The 22,380-nt window shown below is 36.8% G+C and overlaps 1 protein-coding gene across 1 annotated transcript in view; it reads left to right on the forward strand.

The window, feature by feature from the left end:
- The window catches only part of pde5ab (phosphodiesterase 5A, cGMP-specific, b), a 42,488-nt gene extending 20,415 nt beyond the window's left edge, over window positions 1-22,073 (forward strand). Inside the window, exons 8-21 of the mRNA XM_016243824.1 lie at window positions 3,309-3,417; window positions 3,650-3,734; window positions 5,874-6,049; window positions 6,999-7,058; window positions 8,887-9,033; window positions 14,285-14,410; window positions 15,226-15,320; window positions 15,421-15,508; window positions 17,705-17,805; window positions 17,971-18,048; window positions 19,745-19,808; window positions 20,729-20,803; window positions 20,939-21,022; window positions 21,515-22,073. Coding sequence (XP_016099310.1) covers window positions 3,309-3,417; window positions 3,650-3,734; window positions 5,874-6,049; window positions 6,999-7,058; window positions 8,887-9,033; window positions 14,285-14,410; window positions 15,226-15,320; window positions 15,421-15,508; window positions 17,705-17,805; window positions 17,971-18,048; window positions 19,745-19,808; window positions 20,729-20,803; window positions 20,939-21,022; window positions 21,515-21,634 — 1,408 coding nt within the window. The 3' untranslated portion in view covers window positions 21,635-22,073. The remainder of the gene's footprint in view (window positions 1-3,308; window positions 3,418-3,649; window positions 3,735-5,873; window positions 6,050-6,998; window positions 7,059-8,886; window positions 9,034-14,284; window positions 14,411-15,225; window positions 15,321-15,420; window positions 15,509-17,704; window positions 17,806-17,970; window positions 18,049-19,744; window positions 19,809-20,728; window positions 20,804-20,938; window positions 21,023-21,514) is intronic.
- The last annotated feature ends 307 nt before the right edge of the window (window positions 22,074-22,380 follow it).

Genomic DNA, 22,380 nt, shown 5'->3' on the forward strand with positions numbered 1-22,380 from the left:
CCCCTTTGCGGCCATTATGTGCCCTCGATCCGCACTTCTGCTGAGCCCGCACTGGGGCGAGCGCCGCAGCAGACTTCTACCCGACAGTCAAAGCGGCATTACGTCACGAAAATGTGGACTCAGAGGAAGACACAAGGGTTTAGGGTGCCATTTGGGACAGGGCCTATCAACTCAGAGTTTGATGCAGAGTTTGTGATTAACTCTGGAGCGTGTGCACCTGCAAGTGTGACACGTGCGGCAAACAGCCAATCACACGATACATGGAGAGCATAGGTTTGATTTAATTCTTGCGAGAGCTGGCACAATTCACTTCTCTGCTGAAAACTAAAATATGTCGTTATTAAAAATAAAATGAATTTAAATGCATTTACAAGGCAGGAATAAACACTGCAGCAAAAGTTTAAGAAGATATCTGATGATGCAAATGAATCAACTGAATTTAATAAGTCTGTGTTAAAAGAGAGCTGCCTGTTGTGCTATTTAATTAAGCCGATTGCTGTAGCTTATATCCAGCTTAGGCGTGATTTCCCTTTTTTTTTTATTTGTATATATACTGTTTGAATGACAGCTTGGTAAATCTGTTGGCAATCAAATATTCAATATCGCTACTCATCATAAGCACTTGGTACATTATCAGCACTGCGGCAGACGTTCAAGCTAATATCACGTAATTTACGTCTCTATGATGATTGGTTGATTTCAGAAGGGAGGCTAGCCTCCCTTGCAAGGTTTCTTATCTCAACACTCCTCAGCGCTGAAAGTGAACACTCGATGGTGATTGGCTAATTTTTTTTACCAACGGAGGCACAAGAGCTCAGCTCTCCCCTGGGCTCCCCCTCCCCTTCTCTATCACATAGCGGTTGTAATTACATCAGCAGATTCGGAATAGAAAAGCGGCGCTTTCCAACTTCATTAACATGTTATGGTATTACAGCTGTGAAATTACAAGCAAAAAATACACATTCTGAGACATGAACTGAAGTGAATTGTGAATTTTATTAACAGTAAATCATCCTCCTCCAATTTTCACCTCAAAATTTTGGGGAAGCTGTGCCTCCCCCGACGAGCCGCCACTGCATATTGGTAAAATGTATACCTTGAACTCACTACAAAAGTTGCACCTACCAGATTTAATATAATAATTGCATAGCTGTGAATGTGATTTTTGTTTAATTCTATAAACTGAGGGATGGCTCAGTATTGTTGTCTGTGGTAACTGAAGGCATTCTGCAGAGGCATTCTGCTGCTGATAGATCTTAAGTTGTTTTGAATGTGGAACCTTACATTTACTGTTCTATAGTTCATCTAAAAAATCTGTTTTGTTATTTGAATAATAGTACAGTGTTTAATACGGTTATTGACTGGTTATGTAGTATGCAAAAACCTTAAAAGCTGTAGATTATAATATGCATTTTACTAGGTTAAACATAATTTTATTTGAGAACTCAGCAATGTTTTTAGTCATAATCTTAATAAACTCTGAGTTTCAGAGTAGGTTTAGAAGTGGCACAACCAAGATCAGGTTCAGCGTGTGTCTGAGTATGGCCCTGTCCCAAATGGAACACTTCATGTGTCTTACGGACTTACAATGGCCGCCGCGTGAACGTGTCCGTTAAGTCCACGAGACCGTAGGGTGTCCCATTCGTCATTTTAGCATTCAGAAGGGTGCTCGTGAGCGCCCCCTTTGCGGCCATTATGTGCCCTCGATCCGCACTTCTGCTGAGCCCGCACTGGGGCGAGCGCCGCAGCAGACTTCTACCCGACAGTCAAAGCGGCATTACGTCACGAAAATGTGGACTCAGAGGAAGACACAAGGGTTTAGGGTGCCATTTGGGACAGGGCCTATCAACTCAGAGTTTGATGCAGAGTTTGTGATTAACTCTGGAGCGTGTGCACCTGCAAGTGTGACACGTGCGGCAAACAGCCAATCACACGATACATGGAGAGCATAGGTTTGATTTAATTCTTGCGAGAGCTGGCACAATTCACTTCTCTGCTGAAAACTAAAATATGTCGTTATTAAAAATAAAATGAATTTAAATGCATTTACAAGGCAGGAATAAACACTGCAGCAAAAGTTTAAGAAGATATCTGATGATGCAAATGAATCAACTGAATTTAATAATTTATATAGTGACGTTTTTTCACTCGAAACTGCTTTAATTTGAAGCAAGAAATAAGGGGGAGTGGCTTTATTGCATCAGATAAATGTCACTTTACTCACAGCTGATTGGTCCAATTCGGGTTTGTGATCTCTAACCCAGAATAAAACCTGCTCCAGAGCAGGGTAGCTGTGTAACGTTTTTAACGTGGCAATAAAACCCGCTCAAAACCAACCCCCCTTTTTGAGCCCGAAAACTCAGTTTGCTCAAGCTAAACGCAAACTTACCTGGGTAAAAACCGAAACCGGCTTCGTGCAACAGGCCTCAGGTGTCAGTTGTGTATGTAAACTCACATTCATCTGTGCATTGCATTGACATAACATAAATGTATGTAGCTACAGCTGCTTGAGAATGGTAATATGACAAATAGAACAGGATATTTCTAGAACATAGCCCTGACTTTGAGATATGCTGGACATTTTTTTCCCAGTGTTTTTATTTTTTTCCACCAATTAGCCTTATACTTGCATGCCAATTTCCATATATTTCTTTTGGATTTTGAAGTCAAGTGCTTTTATCATTCTTATTAAAAAGACATTGTGGTATTTGAAATATTTAATCTAAGAGCATTTTGCATGATTTGTTATTGACTAGCGTGCCAAGCTTAAGAAAGTATGTAGCTTAAGTATTTGAGTCATTTTGAGAATAGTCAGATTGCAATGCCTGCTGGGAACCTAATTATTCTTGGGTATTGGTAAGAATTATTTTCCACCCTATTTCTGATCTTCTTTCACAAACGTGTTTTAATGGAACCTTAAGTTTTGTGGGTAAACACAAGATAAAGTAGGCATGGATGTGTTGTGGAGGCAGTCAGATGCATGGTGTGACCTCAAAATATGGAGGAAGTGGAAAATTTGTAACTTTGGCAGCTTGGGTTCAAGAAATTCTCTCTTTGAATGAGGTGTAAAATTGTGAGGGTTAAAACTTACTATATGTTTATAGTATAATGGCCTCTTATTGTCATATCAACTCATACTCACACCATAGCCATATGAAAAACATTAGAATAAGTAAACTGAGAGAGAAATTTTATTTTGGGTGAACTATTCCTTTAACATGGTTTCTATTTAGTGCTAAAGTTGTGTAGTATTAGTGTAGCAAAGTTCTCAGCAGGAGTGCTTAAACTTCTTTCCCTGTCTTTTACAGAGAATGTGATGTCAATAAGATTAACTATATGTATGCCCAGTATGTCAAGAACACTATGGAGCCACTGATCATTGCAGATGTCACCAAAGACCAGCGATTTCCATGGACAGTAAGTACTTGGGGTGGGGGGGGGAAGCTGGACAGGAAAGCCAATTGGCATAGGGTCATCCCGCTCTGGGATCCCAATGTTTCTGGGATTTCACAGAGCTCTTATTCATTCAGACATACACCTCCCCCATTTTGCATCATGGACTGCCCCTTTTCCCAAAGCTGTTTTAAACTGAATTTATTTGACCATCTCTTCATTGCATTTATTTTTTTCTTTTATTTCTTTTTAAAAGAGTGAAAATCTACAGTCCTCAAACTGTCAAATCAAAAGTCTACTGTGCACGCCAATAAGGAATGGGAAGAAAGACAAAGTGATAGGTATGTGTTTTCTATATTTCATTTTCCACAATCTGAGCGGAAATATTTTTTTATGAATAACTTTTAACACTTTAAAAAGTCATTATTAGTGGTAGGCCTGTCAAAATGACTGAAAAACTAAATTCGAATTTTCTACTTAAATATGATCAAAATTCAAATTATATTCAAATTTAAAAGGCATAATTTCAGTTATGGGAAAAAAAGCTTTTGGCTTCTCTCTTGAGGCCACAAGAGGGCGCATCGCGCAAAATATTATGCACGTTTCTTCAAAGCGTAATAAAATAACACCTTTGGAAAAAAAGTGCATAATGTTTATAAACCATATATAATTAATAAAGTTGCTTAAACAATTAGAAAAAAAAACAGCACCATGCATGTATGTATAGTTTAATACAAAGGACCGAAAACCAATCACAAAGTGTAGGCTACTTTCTTCATTTAAAAACTTGAGATACAGTGAGATGGGGAAAAACCGCAGTAAAAAGTCTTGAGTCATGTTTTTTTAAAGTTGAACTTACATTAATTTTACATGGCTTTCTAAACATGCAGCTCTCTTGTGCGAGACGCGAGCGCAACGCAGATAGATGTCCCTCTAGAAAATGTGATAAATATGCATTCAGTGTGAACGGCTTGGTTTCAGTTTTGACGTAAACATCATCTCCACACTGATGCTCTCGTTTTCCACAATATATTGAATGAACAACGTAGCAGCGCCTCGTCTAGTGGGTTCAACTGGATAAGCTAACAAAAGCACTCAAATGCAATGACACTTACATCGTCGTCGCATTTCGTGCGCCACTGATAGGCTGCCTGACGGCTGACGCAGACCTAGAATTCGAATGCAACGTTTTTACATTCGAATGTGGATTTTTTTTTTTTTTATTCGACGAATATTCGAAATTCAAATTTTTTTTGACAGCCCTAGTGCTTAATAAGACAAACATTGCATATTACAATTGCTCATATGAAAAAAAAAATACTTAACCCTAAACTTTGGCACTCATCTCGTCATCCCACACCAATAAATACTACCTCAAATTGTGTGGCTTTTTGTGTAGAGGTGTGATACTATAGTGGTTACATTTAAGATTTATACCTGACAGAAAATAAAACAACAAAAATATAATATAATAATAATAATTAATAAAAAAAATTGATAAAATAAAACAAATGAAAAAAATATCATAGACTTACATAGAAGAAGGGATCCAAACCATTTCTAGGGATCAGAATAAAGCCTGTAACAAACACCGCTCAGATTTTATTCAGAATCCATAAAATATATTTTAGATAGCATAAACGTGATAATAGTGAATTTCAAAACAAAAAGTCCATCTCCTATTTTATAATTTCTCTTGCATTTTTAACTGACATCATTAAGTTGCTAAACAATGGTCCTCATTGTAGTGCTGTTCAAATACAAGTGCACAGATCAGTATAAGCCCTATGATGAAAGTCTGAATTGATTAGAATAATTTAGGTGGTCATTTTCTTTAGGGTTTGAAGGGTTTATATGTTCTATTGAGCCATTCATGTTAAAAATAAATCCAAGGCTTTCTGCTTTTTAATTGATTGCTTTATCCTAGCCTCTACACCATACAATAGTTAATACAAATTACATAGAATACAAATTAAGTTGAGACTTAGCTGAGAGACCAAGTTGATAAACCATGTAATGATCTCAAACCTATTCACCCTCATTTATTCCAAACCCATATGAATTTATTGATTTCTTTCATGGAACATGAGAGGTGAATTTATAAAAAAGCTCCTGGACACTTTATTCATATAATAAAAGTAAATGGGGTCACACTTTATTTTAAGGTCTAATTCTCACTATTAACAAACCAATGACTACAACTTTTGCCTCAATAAACTCTTAATTTGTTAAGTTTAAGAAATTGGGTAGGATTAGGGATGTAGAATATGGTCATGCAGAATATATGCTTTATAAGTACTAATAAACAGTCAATATGTTAATAATAGGTATGCTAATAAGCAACTAGTTAATAGTGAGAATTGTACATTTTTAATTTTTTGGGCAAAATATTCACGTGATGAAATGATCCCTGTTCAACTTTAATAATATTATGAACACCCTTGTGCTATATCATTTTTTTTTATGGCCTCTGAATGCAGGTGTCTGCCAGTTGGTCAATAAGATGGATGAAGCTTCAGGGGAGGTAAAAGCCTTTAATAGAAACGATGAGCAGTTTCTAGAGGCCTTTGCTATCTTTTGCGGGCTGGGAATCCAGAACACACAGATGTACGAAGCCGTGGAAAGAGCAATGGCTAAGCAAGAGGTCACACTTGAGGTGAGTGTGATTTCATACATTTACAAATTAAAAAAAATTAAATTAAATTGTGGCAGCTAACATTAGCACACTCTCAGTCAAATCTATGTTTTATCACTTTATTTTTCCCCTTGTGCGAAAATCAGATTGGACTGAAATAATCAGGGAAATTGTTTCCATCCAGCCTCATTATGAGTTCATTATGACTGGTTGGGCACCAAGGAATGTCCTTGCTTTGTGGGTGGTATTAATATATTCAAGATTGTGACATCAAAATATCTCTGGAAATAGGGCAGTTTTCCAGTTTATTTTTAATAAATGCTCTTTTTGGATTGAGGAAGACATTTTGCATTTTAATTTTTATAGTATTTTAAACTCATATTTTAAAAGATTTTTACCCCCTTTAATCTGCTGCTACACATAGTCTTGTGCTCACGGCTGATATCCTCCCACTCCTCTATTTTTTTCTATCCCACCATTCTGGAGCTGTCACAGTCAGAAGCGCTGGTGACATGCTGTCTCCAGCAGCTGACACAATGGCTGCACTCCACATCAGGCGTTCTCCTTTGTCATAATCCTCACTTTACATCCTCCATCACCCAGCACTATTAAAATAAAAAAAGACAGGTAGCTGTGTTCAAAATTGAAAAACAGTACATAGTTAATCAGCATGCACCATTGTCACCTTGTCTCACTTGAGTATGTTTTATTCTGCATTCAGTATTATCTCAGAAAAAGGGTTATTTTGAATTTTTTTCGTCCTTGACTTTTTTGTGTAATTGTCAGTTTGATCAAATCAAATCATGTTCTGGTTGTATATAGGATGTTCTGGCAAATGTAGTCCCAAATGCATACTTAAAATTTGCATTCTTTGCAGTATACTTTCTATAAGCTAAACATATAATGCCATTCGGAACAGAAACTTCGCAAACCCATTAATATAATGTGGCTGTGTGTGAATATTATGCAGGTCCTCTCTTATCATGCCTCGGCTGCAGAGGAAGAGACGCGGGCGCTCCAGGTAACTACGGTAAATTACAGTTTCTCATTATTTCATATCGAAATGCGCCATCGTCATCTTGAATGTGTCATTCAAACCATGATGTTGTAATAAATATCAATTTATGAAAAAGATATTTCAAATCTGAAATCTGATTGGATGAGCCATGTTGTTTAAAGCCATTGTTAAATAGCTAATATACACATACTACACTAGAATAATATTTCACGTCACATATGTTCACCATTTCACTGCGCAGAACCGATAGCAAATTTTTGTAGCATTCTCTTTGTGGATTATATTTTCTTGGGGGAAGGATGGCACTTATTGAATTTGATGAGTAAACTAATGCTTTAATGAATATTTGTGTCCTTAAAATCTTGATTATATAGAAAAAGTTTTACTAAAGTAAAAAGATAACAATACACCATCAAGTCTTGGATGGTCAATACAGTGTTCCAACAGTGGTAAAATACACAAAGTAGCAACAGATGTGACGGTAAGACACCTGTTCACTTTGCTACTGTGTATAATACTGTACAGCACCTCAAGAAAAACTGTTATTATTAACATGTAAAGGAATGTGTCTATTAGCAGTTGGCACAGTAAAAAATGACTATATATTTTATAATATAGGTTTATAAAAACAATAAAGACTTTGAGACTCTTTATTTTGTGAATGTAATGTGGCTAAAAGTGTTATAGGTATTTCAAAGTGCAAAATGCTGGGAAGTATCTTAAAATTAGCAACCCTACTAAGTTAACTACAGTTCCAATAGCACAACTTGGCAAACAGCTTTACTGCCCAGCAAGCCTGAGAATCAGTGTGCTTTCCTAAACATTTATTTCATATGTTGGAAAGTTTAATTCATTTAAGATATAACATATGAGTACATAACAGAGTAACATGTGTGTATCTTGTAGCTTGGCAAGCTGCAGTTTCAAAGTAGTTTGCAATGGCCGTGCCATCAATTCCCTTTATTTTTGAAAGTATGTCTTGTATCATATCGCTTTTTGTTGACGAAAACCTTGTATCCATGCTAAAATTGCTGTCTTTCATAGCTTATTGCTTCAATTGAGTCTTATTCTTCATAGCATTTGTAAAGAAAACAGGAATTTCCTATACCCTCAGGGAATTTCCCAGAGAGCACAGGTTGCTTGGATACAGCACTCTCAGCTGTCGATATGGAAAACCTGCTCTGATTAGGCCTTTGAGAGTAATCAGGCAATTAAGACATGGACAGAGGCAGAATTTCTGCTTCAATTGAGAGTCATTTGTTTGTTAATTACACCAATTACTCTTAAGAAGCGAAGGTCAGCACGCAGATTTACCACTGTTTGCGTAAGTTACAAGGCATGTAAAAACACCTGAACATATGCTATATGCTTCATTTTGTGTATGATGGAATAGGACATTAACCACTAATACCTGAATTGTAGTTAATAATAAACAGATGAATCTATATGAAAATTATGTTATCTCTGCAGGTGTTTGTGGTTTCTGTTTCCCTACTTACGCACATAAAAACAACAGGAGAGAGGACGAGAAACATTATTTATGTGCTTTGCATTGTCCGATGAACCGTTTTCAGCAAGAGAAGACAAATCAAGTGCAGCACTGCTAAATGCTCATCCTGTGCACTGCAAACTATGCTGATCGCAGCTCATTGATTATTTATGCCTGACAGTCAGTGATCTCTTTCCTTTTAGTTTGGTTGTCTGTTGAGTGAGTGAAGTAGTGTGATTGTCCAGATGTGTGTGTGAATGTTTACAGATTAAGACAGCAACTGATTGTGAAAAAATCAAGTTTTTGAGTTTCAAGGTGTAATGTAAATATTTGCCTGTACTATCTTCACAGGCGGCTACGATTCCCTCTTCTCAATCTCTCAGACTGCTGGACTTCAGCTTCAGTGATTTTGACCTGACGGATGCTGAGACGACCCAAGCAACCATCCGCATGTTTGTGGACCTCAAGCTTGTGCAGAATTTTCAGATGAAGTACAAGGTATCTGCTTAGACTTTGTCATTTATTTTGTTTATTAGTAGTAGTGTTAAATTATTTCTCATTCCTGGGGTTAGGTGTTTGTACAGACCCATAAGCCTCATTACTACACTAAAGCTCTTAACTCGTCCCATATGTTTGTCTTGAATAATACCTCAAGTCATGTTTTAATGTGGGGAGGTATTTCTTCTAAATGATCAGACTTACAATTTTCACTGGATGAAAAACAGATGAATAGACTTACACTGAATATGAACAGCCATATATAGGGATCCAAATATCAAAGAGACTTGGCCGTTGAGGATGAGCTTATTTGACCTGGGTCAAGTAGAAACCACCTAGCAAGAACCCATTACTCTCTAAAAACTGCATTATGGACTAAATAACCCCTCTGAACACCTTAACAACTTCAGAGCAACTTGGCAACCACTGACAAAAGCATTATGTCATGGTGCATTTCTACAGAAAATAAAAAACAAAACACACCTGTGAACTCATTACATTAGTATTACTGTTGCATTGTGTTTTATTTTATAAACCCTTGCCAGATTTACTTTTTTTTTTTAGTTCACTCCGACACTGCTAGTAAATTTCACAAATAATTACAAAGAAACTAAGCAAGTAACACATTGAATTAAACATAACATTTTTAAGTGTAAAGACTGAAACACTATTTTCTTGTAAAAATGTACTATTGTAATCTTTGCTTTATTTTCAACTTTAAAAAATCTCAGTTTTTTTAATGTATGCAATAACTGTGTTTTAGAACACTTAACCCCACTCCACCTCATGCCTAACAATGCCCCTTAGCTGTTCTAAAATCACTGCAAACCACTGCTTAAGCCATGACGCCTAAGCAACCACATAAGTGTGCTAAAATTCAATTAGAGAACCTTAGTAATCACAATACATAGCCACCATGCTCTGGCAACTACCCACAACACCTGACCTTTCTTCTATACTTAAAGGGATAATCCACCCAGAAATGAAAATCATTTACTTTTAATCTCTCTTTCTTTTGTGGAATGTAAAAGACAATATTTTGAAGAAGCAAATAGTTTTGGTTCCCACTGACTTATATTGTATGGACAAAAAATACAACGGAAGTCAATGGGAACCGAAGCTGTTTGGTTACCAGCATTCTTTAAAATATCTTTTTTTATGTGTTCCCTGCACAGAAGAAAGAAATGCATACAGGTTTGTAACAACATGATGGTGAGTAAATGATGACAGAATTTTTGGGTGGAATAGCCCTTAAACATATTTTATAAAACAAAATAAATACAAACAAAATATATATATATTTTCCATTGATGATAACAGTAATCTGAAGAGTTGCAGCCAAAAGTTTGGGCAAAAGCAATCTGTTCGCTCAACTATAAATAAATGTTGCAAATAACTCTGTGGAATCCATTCAATAAACCCTCACAAAGAAGAAAATGAAGAACAGTCCTCTTTCTCATGCAGTTTGAACTGTAATTGCCAGATCTGGTTCAGCTGACTATTAAAGCAAAACATCAGGCTTCACTGTGTGTTTGACCGGCTGCAACAAGCTCCTTTTATGGCCTTCAGTGTTAGGCAAGGTATCTTCCTGGCAGGACATGAAGTCTCCCTTTTTCATTGGTTTTCTGGGTGTGACTTACCCCTGACTGAGTGAATGAAAGCAGGTCTACTAGAGGCCACCACAGTACAGAGCCCTGATCAATCATAGGCTGCGCTGATAATATACATATCATATGACAACAGAACATAGCACACAGGCATACATTCCACCAGACTGACATTTTATTGGATAAATTAATCATGTAAACTGTGGGAAGTTTACTTAGTGTTTCAGGACTGTGCAAAGAATTAGTGTCAAAAGTCTCTAGTCTAATCAAACTTTACACATTTTAGACGTACACCACTTCACATGTTTTAAACCTAAATAAATTAAATGGCACTTTTGACCAGGAATGTCAGTGCCACTGTGTCACCAGTCATCAGTGGCCTAGAAAAAGCTGTTTTGTTGAGATCACATGATCACCTAAATTTATTTGGGTAACCCTCATATTTTTGGATGCTTTCGGTTCCAGGATAAATTAATCTTAGTTTTTAAATACCTTTGTGAATAGGATATTTTTAGAAATAAGAAATAAAAGCCCTGTGATGGACTAGCCATCTGTGTCCCTCTCCTGTGTCCCTCTCCGCTGGCATTGGCTCCAGCGTCCCCGTGACCCTACAGAGGCCAAGCGGTTTGGAGAATGGATGGCTGGATGGATGGCTGGGTGAAAATAATCATAACACAATTATCAGAAAGCATTGACTCTGGCAAGAATCATTTTTCCATGATGATGTCCAACAACAAATATATCAACAAAATAAAACAAAAATGAAATAACGGAATGTAAACAAAACAAAAAAAATACTTACATTTACTTAATGAAATATTGGGATTCAAGTGAACATGAAATGGCAACCTATGTTACTTTATTATTCACAACCCATTTCAATGTGGCTAGATATCCAACAAGAAAATTTGAAAATGTGAAATGTTGGCGTTACATACCAGAATGAAGCAACACTTTAATGTGAGATTGGTAAAAAGAGATAAATAGCAATTTAGATATAGGTTAAAGGGATAGTTCACCCAAAAATGAAAATTTTATGTTTATCTGCTTACCCCCAGGACATCCAAGATGTAGGTGACTTTGTTTCTTCAGTAGAACACAAACAAAGATTTTTAACACAAACCGTTGCAGTCTGTCAATCTTATAATGGAAGTGAATGGGAATCACTTTGAGAGTAAAAGAAAACATACACAAACAAAACCACCACAAACAAAGATTTTTAACACAAACCGTTGCAGTCTGTCAATCTTATAATGGAAGTGAATGGGAATCGCTTTGAGAGTAAAAAAAAACATACACAAACAAAACCACATTTAACCCTGTGGCTCGTGACAATACATTGATGTGTAAAGACACAAAACGATCGATCTGTGCAAGAAACTTAACAATATTTATATAGTTTTTTACCTCTGATTCACGCAATGTCCGAACTGTCCTGAGCGGCGCATGTCCTCCTGAGCACGTTCTCAACAGCAGGAGCATGAGGCGTCTTCTATTTCTTCCTTTACGGCGGATCGCAGACTTATAAGTGCATTAACGCCACCTATCTCTCAAGTGGACCATTGACACTCCTAATTGAGATTGTAGATAGTGTCAATAGAGATAGGTGGCGGTAATGCACTTATAAGTCTGAGATCCGTTTTGTGTCTTTACACATCAATGTATCGTCACAAGCCGTAGGGTTTAATTTGGTTTTGTTTGTGTATGTTTTTTATACTCTCAAAGCCGTGATTCCCATTCACCTCCATTATAAGACTGACAGACTGCAACGGTTTGTGTTAAAAATCTTCGTTTGTGTTCTACTGAAGACACAAATTCACCTACATCTTGGATGCCCTGGGGGTAAGCAGATAAACATCAAATTTTCATTTTTGGGTGAACTACCCCTTTAAAATGAACCCATAGCCCATGTAACCTTACTTTTTGTTGAATGATTAAAGATTGAATTGTGCACTATAAGACTAGGAATGTGTATTTAACAATACATTGATGTGTAAAGACACAAAACGATCGATCTGTGCAAGAAACTTAACAATATTTATATAGTTTTTTACCTCTGATTCACGCAATGTCCGAACTGTCCTGAGCGGTGCACGTCCTCCTGAGCACGTTCTCAACAGCAGGCGCATGAGGCGTCTTCTACTTCTTCCTTTACGGCGGATCGCAGACTTATAATCGATCTGTGCAAGAAACTTAACAGTATTTATATAGTTTTTTACCTCTGATTCACGCAATGTCCGAACTGTCCTGAGCGGCGCATGTCCTCCTGAGCACGTTCTCAACAGCAGGAGCATGAGGCGTCTTCTATTTCTTCCTTTACGGCGGATCGCAGACTTATAAGTGCATTAACGCCACCTATCTCTCAAGTGGACCATTGACACTCCTAATTGAGATTGTAGATAGTGTCAATAGAGATAGGTGGCGGTAATGCACTTATAAGTCTGAGATCCGTTTTGTGTCTTTACACATCAATGTATCGTCACAAGCCGTAGGGTTTAATTTGGTTTTGTTTGTGTATGTTTTTTATACTCTCAAAGCCGTGATTCCCATTCACCTCCATTATAAGACTGACAGACTGCAACGGTTTGTGTTAAAAATCTTCGTTTGTGTTCTACTGAAGACACAAATTCACCTACATCTTGGATGCCCTGGGGGTAAGCAGATAAACATCAAATTTTAATTTTTGGGTGAACTACCCCTTTAAAATGAACCCATAGCCCATGTAACCTTACTTTTTGTTGAATGATTAAAGATTGAATTGTGCACTATAAGACTAGGAATGTGTATTTAAAAAGTAAATTGGGCTAATTCTGATTTCTTCATGACTTCAGATACCACATTAAATAAAAATGTGAGTTTTAGTCCAAATCCCACCTCGACATCCTGTCTCATGCAGAGGGATTCAATTTAATTCAGTTATAATAGTTGAGAAATTACCTTTCCATTTTTAAGGACCAGAAAAAGATTCCACAAATTCTACAACACCTTCATTTTACCTTGCTTCTATCTATATAGCGCTGCAGTGATTACATTTTTTGTTGGCCAGCCCAATAGTTAGCATTACACTGGTTTCCCTGACAGGACTTTTCTATTGCCTTTTGGATTAGGAATAAGCTCATGCTTCTCCAGAAGTAACGAACGAACTACACCTTGCTTTCATGACTTTAAAATCAACACCACTGAGCTTCTGACAACACTTTCAGTCTATATTTTCCCTGAAAATTGGCATTAGAATAGTTTGCATGAGTGTGATTATAAAGACAACAATGTTGTGAAAGCAGACTTTCCTGTTCGCCATGATGATATTTAATGTCCCGAGCAACCTCTGTAGTCCCATTTAGCCACTTATTAGCAACTGCTTTTTACAAGATAAGTAAAAGCTTTGAAAAATTACAACAGTGGTATCACTGATGCATTTATTTTATGGAGAAAGTAACTTGAAAATATCTTGAGCTTGTGTTAACCACAGACCTTATTTGGGGCATTTAACTAAAAAACCTTGACATTGGGACAACGGAAATGAAAGTGCAAAGATTCAAACTCATTTCTGGGTTTTAGCCTACCAAAAAAACAAACAAAAAAAATCCCTGCAATCAAAAGGCTAATCTTTATACCTATAAAAAGAACTATTAACCTTGTTTCAGAGTTTGTGTCAGTGGATCTTAAGCGTAAAGAAGAACTACAGGAAGAATGTGGTCTACCACAACTGGCGACATGCCTTCAACACCTCCCAGTGCATGTTTGCTGTGCTAAAGTCTGGGCGGTTTCAGGTCAGTGACTCTGATAACAAACACAGCACAGGCAAGGGTCACATCAGCATTGTGGCATCTGCCGTACAAATTGAGTTCAGTCTAGCATAGCATAAATCAGTAACCCTACTAAAACCTATTAACACATAGCGTGTCTGTCTTGTAACTAAACAGTAACTAGGATATAAGCTTGCTGATCTTTATATTAAGGTATACAATTCTGGATTCAAGACTGCTAGCACAAGTACTGTACAGTAGTAATTAAAAACAATTATTATACAAATGTATTGTACAGCATTGTACTTGTTATCCTTTTTATTTTGTAGTAATTGCTCTTTTGAAAATGTCAAAAAGCTTTAGACTGTTTCCTTTTATGGAGCAACCAGTTTATTGTTCTAAGCAAAAATGAACTAGCAGAACAGTTTTATTATGCATTCCACTATAAATGTCTTCTGTTGTTTACAGTGGTAGTTAATCATTTGCATTTATATACTTGTTTTAGACTGACGGAAAAGGCATGCTTTCTTTGAAATAGTAAAAGTCTATCAGGAACAGTGTGTTGAGGCAGGTTGTTACAATAATTCACAATCACAAATGACTTATGTTTGATGAATTATGAATTGAGCACTATTAGTTAAGTCTTGTTTTGACATGCCAGCTAAAGTCTTATTGGATTTAGTTTGCCTGTTTACCGGAAAGTAATTACAGTTATTCAGATTTACATACGACTGTGTTTGTTTTTGGACAGCATGGCTATGTTTTGCAGTGCTTTTCAGTGCATTAACCAATCACATAGAAGAGTGATCATTTTGTAAAGCAGTGTTTTCACTTTACAGAGTAATCTGAGTGATTTGGAGGTTTTAGCTTTAATGATTGCAACGTTGAGCCATGATTTGGACCACCGAGGTGTCAACAACTCCTACATCAAAAGGTTTGTGCTGACTTTAGTTTGGTGTATCAGCTTGTGTTATTAGCAGCAAGATGGATATGTAAAAATTAGAATGATGCAGCATAGTTGACTGTTTTCACAGAAGTGAGCATCCATTGGCCCAGCTGTACTGCCACTCCACAATGGAGCACCACCATTTTGACCAGTGTCTTATGATACTCAACGGTCCAGTGAGTATATGAGAGTTTTAAACATCTCATTAATCGAATTAATCGCAAAATAAGCTTATGTCATTATTGTGTCAGAAAAGAAAAGCATTGAATAGACATTACATAAAAGAATATCCTTGTAAAGAATATATTGTTTTCAGAAGTGGCATCTGAACTGGTATATTTACACAGACTGTTTAGAGGTGGCATAAATGCATTTATACAGCAGTTAGAATTGCATAAGTAATGGTATGAGATTAATGGGGTTTAAATGGCCATTGATGGGTCTTTAAAAAATGTATCAAAGTATAAAAAAGAACTTTATTTATTTAACGTAAATTCTACTTTTTCTTTCTGTTGTCAAATTCTGAAAGAATATGTACTGTAATGGAAACATAACATAAATGCTACTCTGAAGTCCAGTGACCCAAAACTTTACACATAACAGACAAAAGCATATGAGAGTGTTTAAACCATGCTAGCAGACTCCATTAGCAGTGTGTTGGAACATGTCCAGTGTGTTGTAAACATGTTAATTGTAAACACTTGAATTAGATTTTCTGTTTGTTGACCTATTACCTTCTATCTGCTGATAAGAGTAATTCACTTCTGCATTGTAAATCCAGAGAAGCTTTTAAAAGTAATGTGTTATTTTACAGGTAATAACAATCTGTATCTTTGAAAACAATTAGCTGTTCAGATCGCATTTACACACAGGGAATAATTGCTCTCATTCACATTCAGCAAACTCAATAAGAAAGCCTGGGACCATGCTTTTCTCATTGTCCAGGGGCTTGATGTTGTTAAAGCAACATGCTGACCTTATCCCACGGTTGCCTGACTTGGCCTGCAATGTAGCATTTGTTGAAATAAAGCTTCTCTTTTAGCCCATACTTAAAGCTGCAGTCCGTAAGTTTTGCCTCTTTGTCGCCATCTCTGTTTGAAAACCTGGAATTGCAGCTGGGTGTGGAATTATCTAGCTTGCGTGGGTTGTGAGTCGGCACGGCTCCAGCACAGATGAATCTAATGTTTTGAGGAGTATGTGTGGCAGTCAGTCACCGCACCGGTGTGGAATGGCTATTTACTGTATTTCACATATAAACATATAAACATATAATCCTTTATGGATTACAATCCGCCATCAGAATGATACATTTAATTATTCTGGCTGCTGTGAGAAAAGGCTATAAACGATCCGCCACCTGCAGAATCCTCACATGCGATAGCCTAGTAGCCGGGACAACAACTTTATGTTTACAGATGTGACTTAATGTGCCATGCTCGAATTTCCTGTGAAAACCTAACCGTACCACTCAAATTAGAAAACATTATTATAAGCTAACCGTTGTGAATCAGGCTAAAATAAGGCAATCGTTTTGAACACTGGCTGGTTATGTACTTGCTCAAATATTGATTTGATTTTTTTTGATAATTTTTCACCAAAAAAAGTTATGGACTGCAGCTTTAAGGTTGGTGATTTAAACAATCTTTTAAATCAAAAAAATGGATAACATTTGGCATATAACATGTCCACTCCATTTGCGGTATAGATATGATACCTCAAATTATGTATCTTTTTGATGGGATGTGCTGTTACTTATATACTGTCAAATGATGAAATTATTTGAAGGAGGTACTCTAGACAAATCCTATAGAGAATATAATAAAGACTTGGGAGTGGGCTCTTCTGGCAATTAAAGCAACCACCTAGAAAATCACATAGCAACTACCTACCATGTCTCAGCATCCTACACTGTTCAAAATAATGGTTCTTTTTTTTGGTATTTATGGATTTATGAAGAACATTTAACATTCATGGGACCTTTCCATTGCACAAATGATTCTTTACATTTTAAAAATGTCTTCACACTAATAAAGATTTTTCTTTTAAAACTGAAAGGTTCTTTGGGGAACCCCAAATGTTTCATTACTGCTAAACCCCCCTTTTTTTAAGTGTATATTGTGTGTATATGTATAAGAACACATTAAAAAAGCATACATAGTTTAATTATTACACAAATATGTTATATATTTACCAGATTCATCTTTTTTATAAATAAGAAACCCCGCATTTTACATAAATACCCTCAAATAAATAACCATGTAATGTTTTTATGTGGCCACATTGTAACTGCATTCATCCACTTCCATACATCTTGACATAATAATATAGACAAAATGTTGTTTTCTTTCATTCCTACTGTCTCGCTCTCTCAGGGTAATCAGATTCTGAGCGGTCTTTCTCTGGATGAGTACAAGGCGACATTGAAGATGATTGAGAAGTCTATTTTGGCCACTGACCTAGCTCTCTACATGAAGTAGGTACCAGATGTCATATACAGCTGAGTCGAAGGTGCTTTTAGAAACCTACAAAATGGATTTATAAATTTGACTTGCATTTAGCTATTTAATGAGCTACATTCAGTAGCTAATTTCTATCGGTTTCTTGCTGTTTGTTCATAATGCTATCTTTGTTTTTACAGGAAAAGAACAGAATTCTTTGAGCTGGCTAAGAACAGTCAGTTTGTATGGGAGGACGATTATCACAGAGATCTGCTAAGGTGAGTGTCAAGCATTCAGGAAAGAAGAATGCGTTTATGTACGAGTCAGTCATATACAATGCTGCTTGAAAGTTTGTGAACCCTTTACAATTTTCTATATTTCTGCATAAATATGACCCAATTCATCATCAGATTTTCAAACAAGTCCTGAAAGAAAAGACACAGAGAACCCAATCAAACAAATGAGACAAAAATAGTTTCTTTGTCATTTATTTATTGAGAAGAACGACTCAGTGTTACATTTCTGTGCGGTGCAAAAGTATGTGAATCTCTGTGATTAGCTGTTAATTTGAGGGTGAAATTAGAGTCCGTCTGTTTAGAGGTGTTTTCAAACAGTGGAATGATTATCAGGTGTCTGTGTGTGCCCTGTTTTATTTAGAGAACAGGGATCTATGAAAGTCTGATCATGTTTGCGGAAGTGAATCATGGCACGAACAAAGGAGATTGGAAAACAAAGGACCTCAGAAAAAGAGTTGGTGTTGCTCATCAGGCTGGAAAAAGGTTACAAAGCCATCTCTAAAGAGTTTGGATCCCACTAATCCACAGTCAGACAGATTGTGTAGAAATGGAGGAGATTCAAGACCACTGTTACCCTCCCTAGAAGCGGTCGACCAACAAAGATCACTCCAAAAGCACGACTTGTAATAGTCTGCGAGGTTGCAAAGGAACCCAGGGTTCAAGTTCTAAGCAACTAAAGGCCTTTCTCACATTGGTTAATGTTAATGTTCATGAGTCCATCGTCAGGAGAACAACCATGGTGTGCATGGCAGAGTTGCAAGGAGAAAGCCACTGCTCTCCAAAAAGAAAATCACTGCCCATCTGCAGCTTGCTAAAGATCATGTGGACAAGCCAGAGGACTATTGGAGAAATGTTTTGTGGACAGATGAGACCAAAATAGAATGTTTTGGTTTATATGAGAAGTGTTCTGTTTGGAGAAAAGAACACACTGCATTCCAGCATAAGAACCTCATCCCATCTGTGAAACGTGGTGGTGGTGGTGGTATCATGGTTTGGGCCTGTTTTGCTGCATCTGGGCCAGGACAGCTTGCCATCATTGATGGAACAATGAATTCCGAATTATACCAGCAAATTCTGAAGGAAAATGTCAGGATATCTGTCCGAGAACTGAATCTCAAGAGAAAGTGGGTCATGCAGCAAGACAATGACCCCATGCACACAAGTCATCTACCAAAGAATGGTTAAAGAAGAACAAAGTTAATGTTTGGAATGGCCGAGTCAGAGTCTGGACCTTAATTCAATTGAAATTTTGTGGAAGGACCTGAAGCAAGCAGTTCATAGGAGGAAACCCACCAACATCACGGAGTTGAAGTGGTTCTGTACTGAGGAATGGGCTAAAACTCCTTCAAGATGTTGAGCAGGACTGATGAGCAGTTACAAGAAACGTTACCTGTAGTTACTGCTGCAAAATTGGGTCACACCAGATACTGAAAGCAAAAATTCACATACTTTTGCGCCACACAGATATGTTAACAATGGATAATTTTTCTCAATAAATAAAAGACCAATAAATGTCTAATTTGTTTGATTAGGTTCTCTGTCTACTTTCAGGACTTGTGTGAAAATCTGATGATGAATTGGGTCATATTTATGCAGAAATATAGGAAATTGTAAAGGGTTCACAAATTTTCAAGCAGCACTGTATATTTCTTCGTTATGATGTTATTGTCTTCTGTAGGTCGATGCTGATGACAGCATGTGATATCTCTGCTATTACAAAACCCTGGCCAGTACAGAAGAAGGTAAATATGCAAATATACATATGATTACATTCACAGTAGAGCTCACTCATATAAAATCAGCAGAGAAGCACAAGGACTTAAAATTGCTTGTGAAATGTTTATCCATAATGAAGGCTAATGTAAGCGTTATTGCATTCAGTGAATAGCGGTTTGTAGATACTTTGACATTTTGTAGCTTTATGAATTTAAAGTATTTACAGTCTTTTGTTCCTTTGCATAGACAATGTTTCTAACCTTAAATTGGTTTAACACACTCCATCCAATTGTTTTTGAAAAGCACATTATAGGCACTCCTATTCCTCTACTCTTCCTTTCATAGTTTGACATCTTCACCACCTTCTCTCTTCCATTAATTTTCTCTCTCTTCAGTAATTAACAAGCTTGTTTGCTAATTAGCAGAGGGTGGAGGTGCAGCTGCAGTCCTACTCAGTGTAACCTAAATGACCATAATTTTGACCTTCACACTCATAAAACGTAACCAAGAACATGTTATCATTGAGAATTATGCAAACTCATGACCTATAGACAGACTTATTATTTACTGTATGGACATGAGGCTACGGTAAAAAAGTACTTTACTATGAATCTTTTCAGAGATAAGATAGATGGACACCAATTGTTTATCATTGATATGCATTGATTCACATACTATAGTTAAAACATACAGAACATATTGAGCATTCACAGTATTCCATTTTAAACACAGCCAGATATCCGTCACATAACTTCTTAGTATCATTAGTATCACGAATGGCATTAATAAGAAAACCTGTAAGGGTGTGGTGGAGACAGACAACTAAAAACAGACAGGAAAGTGTCATATTTTCAGAGTTGATCAGCATTTGATGTGAAATATTGACAATTTTTTTCACCAAAGGAAGTACTAATTCAGTAATTACCATTTATTTATGTTTCAACAGATAGCAGAACTGGTTGCCACAGAGTTCTTTGAACAAGGTGATAAGGAGCGGAGAGAGCTAAACGTTGAACCTATTGTAAGCTCTTTACTTACTCTATGAAAAAAAGGTTAATTTTATGTTTTATAAGACTGGAGTACTTTAGAACCAGGTCAGTAACTCTCTGGAGGATGGGGAAAATGACTGTAACCATGTGAACTGATTCTTTCCAAGGATCTGATGAACAGGGAGAAACAGGATAAAATTCCCAGCATGCAAGTGTCTTTCATTGATGCCATTTGTACACAGTTATACGAGGTAAATCAGATTTTCTTTTGTCATTTATATTTAATATCATTGTTAATTTTAAGCATCCCAACCAGCCAAAAAACAACTTGGCTCAACCAATGGTGCAAGTTTAGTGCGGCCCTACCGGTTTAGTGTCTGATGTGAAATGCAAATCACACACGTTTGAGTTTTAGTGTATGTTTTGTTTCATTGTCTTGATAATTTTTTTTGAAATATTATATCATTAGCTGCTTTTTTGTGGATCATCATGGGTTGGGTGTGTGTATTAGAATACCTCAACCTGTATGGGTGTTTTAACTCACCTTCATGTCCTTCTAAACTTGTATTCATCTTATATTTTGAAAAATGACTGATGACCGATGAAATTGTCTGGGCCACAACATTCTTCAAAATATGAGTAAATGATGACAGATTTTTATCTTTCTTATCTATTCAGCTTCATCAGTGATAACTTTTTCTTGATTGTCCTCCTGCTCTCTTGCCATGTGTTTGTGTGAGCAGTCGCTGACAGGTTTCTCAGAGTACTGCTCCCCCCTGCTGGAAGGTTGTAGGAAGAACAGACAGAATTGGAAGCTGCTTGCTGAGCAAGGAGAGGAAGCTTTGCTAAACGGAGGATTGTAACTTTTCTTTTGGAATGCAGATGTCCTTGGACTATTCACATCTTTCCCTGCCCCTTTCCTAGAAACTAAAGGATTACAAGACCCTGGTTTGATGATATTCACATGACTGCTCTGGCCATTTCACAAAGCACACTGGAGCAGGTTAAAAGTGCAAGCTTGGGTTATAAGTGCATCAGAATAAAGTCAATTTTTAAATTGAGACCACTGTGCTATAAAAGACTTGATGAAGAAAAGAGGGATTGATGGATATTTACCTGTGCAGGTAACCCAGCTGGTGAAGAAATGTTTTAAAACTGTGACTAAATTATCTTGACTCGTTAAAGGAATGTTCCAGATTCAATACAAGTTCTTTCCAGCATTTGTGACAAGCTGTTAACAAAGAACATAATTTCAACTCGTTTCTTAGTTTGTAAAAACAAAAATGACATTTAGGCCACAGTAACACACTCGGACTATTCACATCTTTCCCTGCCCCTTTCCTAGAAACTAAAGGATTACAAGACCCTGGTTTGATGATATTCACATGACTGCTCTGGCCATTTCACAAAGCACACTGGAGCAGGTTAAAAGTGCAAGCTTGGGTTATAAGTGCATCAGAATAAAGTCAATTTTTAAATTGAGACCACTGTGCTATAAAAGACTTGATGAAGAAAAGAGGGATTGATGGATATTTACCTGTGCAGGGAACCCAGCTGGTGAAGAAATGTTTTAAAACTGTGACTAAATTATCTTGACTCGTTAAAGGAA

This window comes from Sinocyclocheilus grahami, unplaced genomic scaffold (assembly GCF_001515645.1).
Source record: "Sinocyclocheilus grahami isolate Dianchi unplaced genomic scaffold, SAMN03320097.WGS_v1.1 scaffold702.1, whole genome shotgun sequence".
NCBI classification, from domain to species: Eukaryota; Metazoa; Chordata; class Actinopteri; order Cypriniformes; family Cyprinidae; genus Sinocyclocheilus; species Sinocyclocheilus grahami.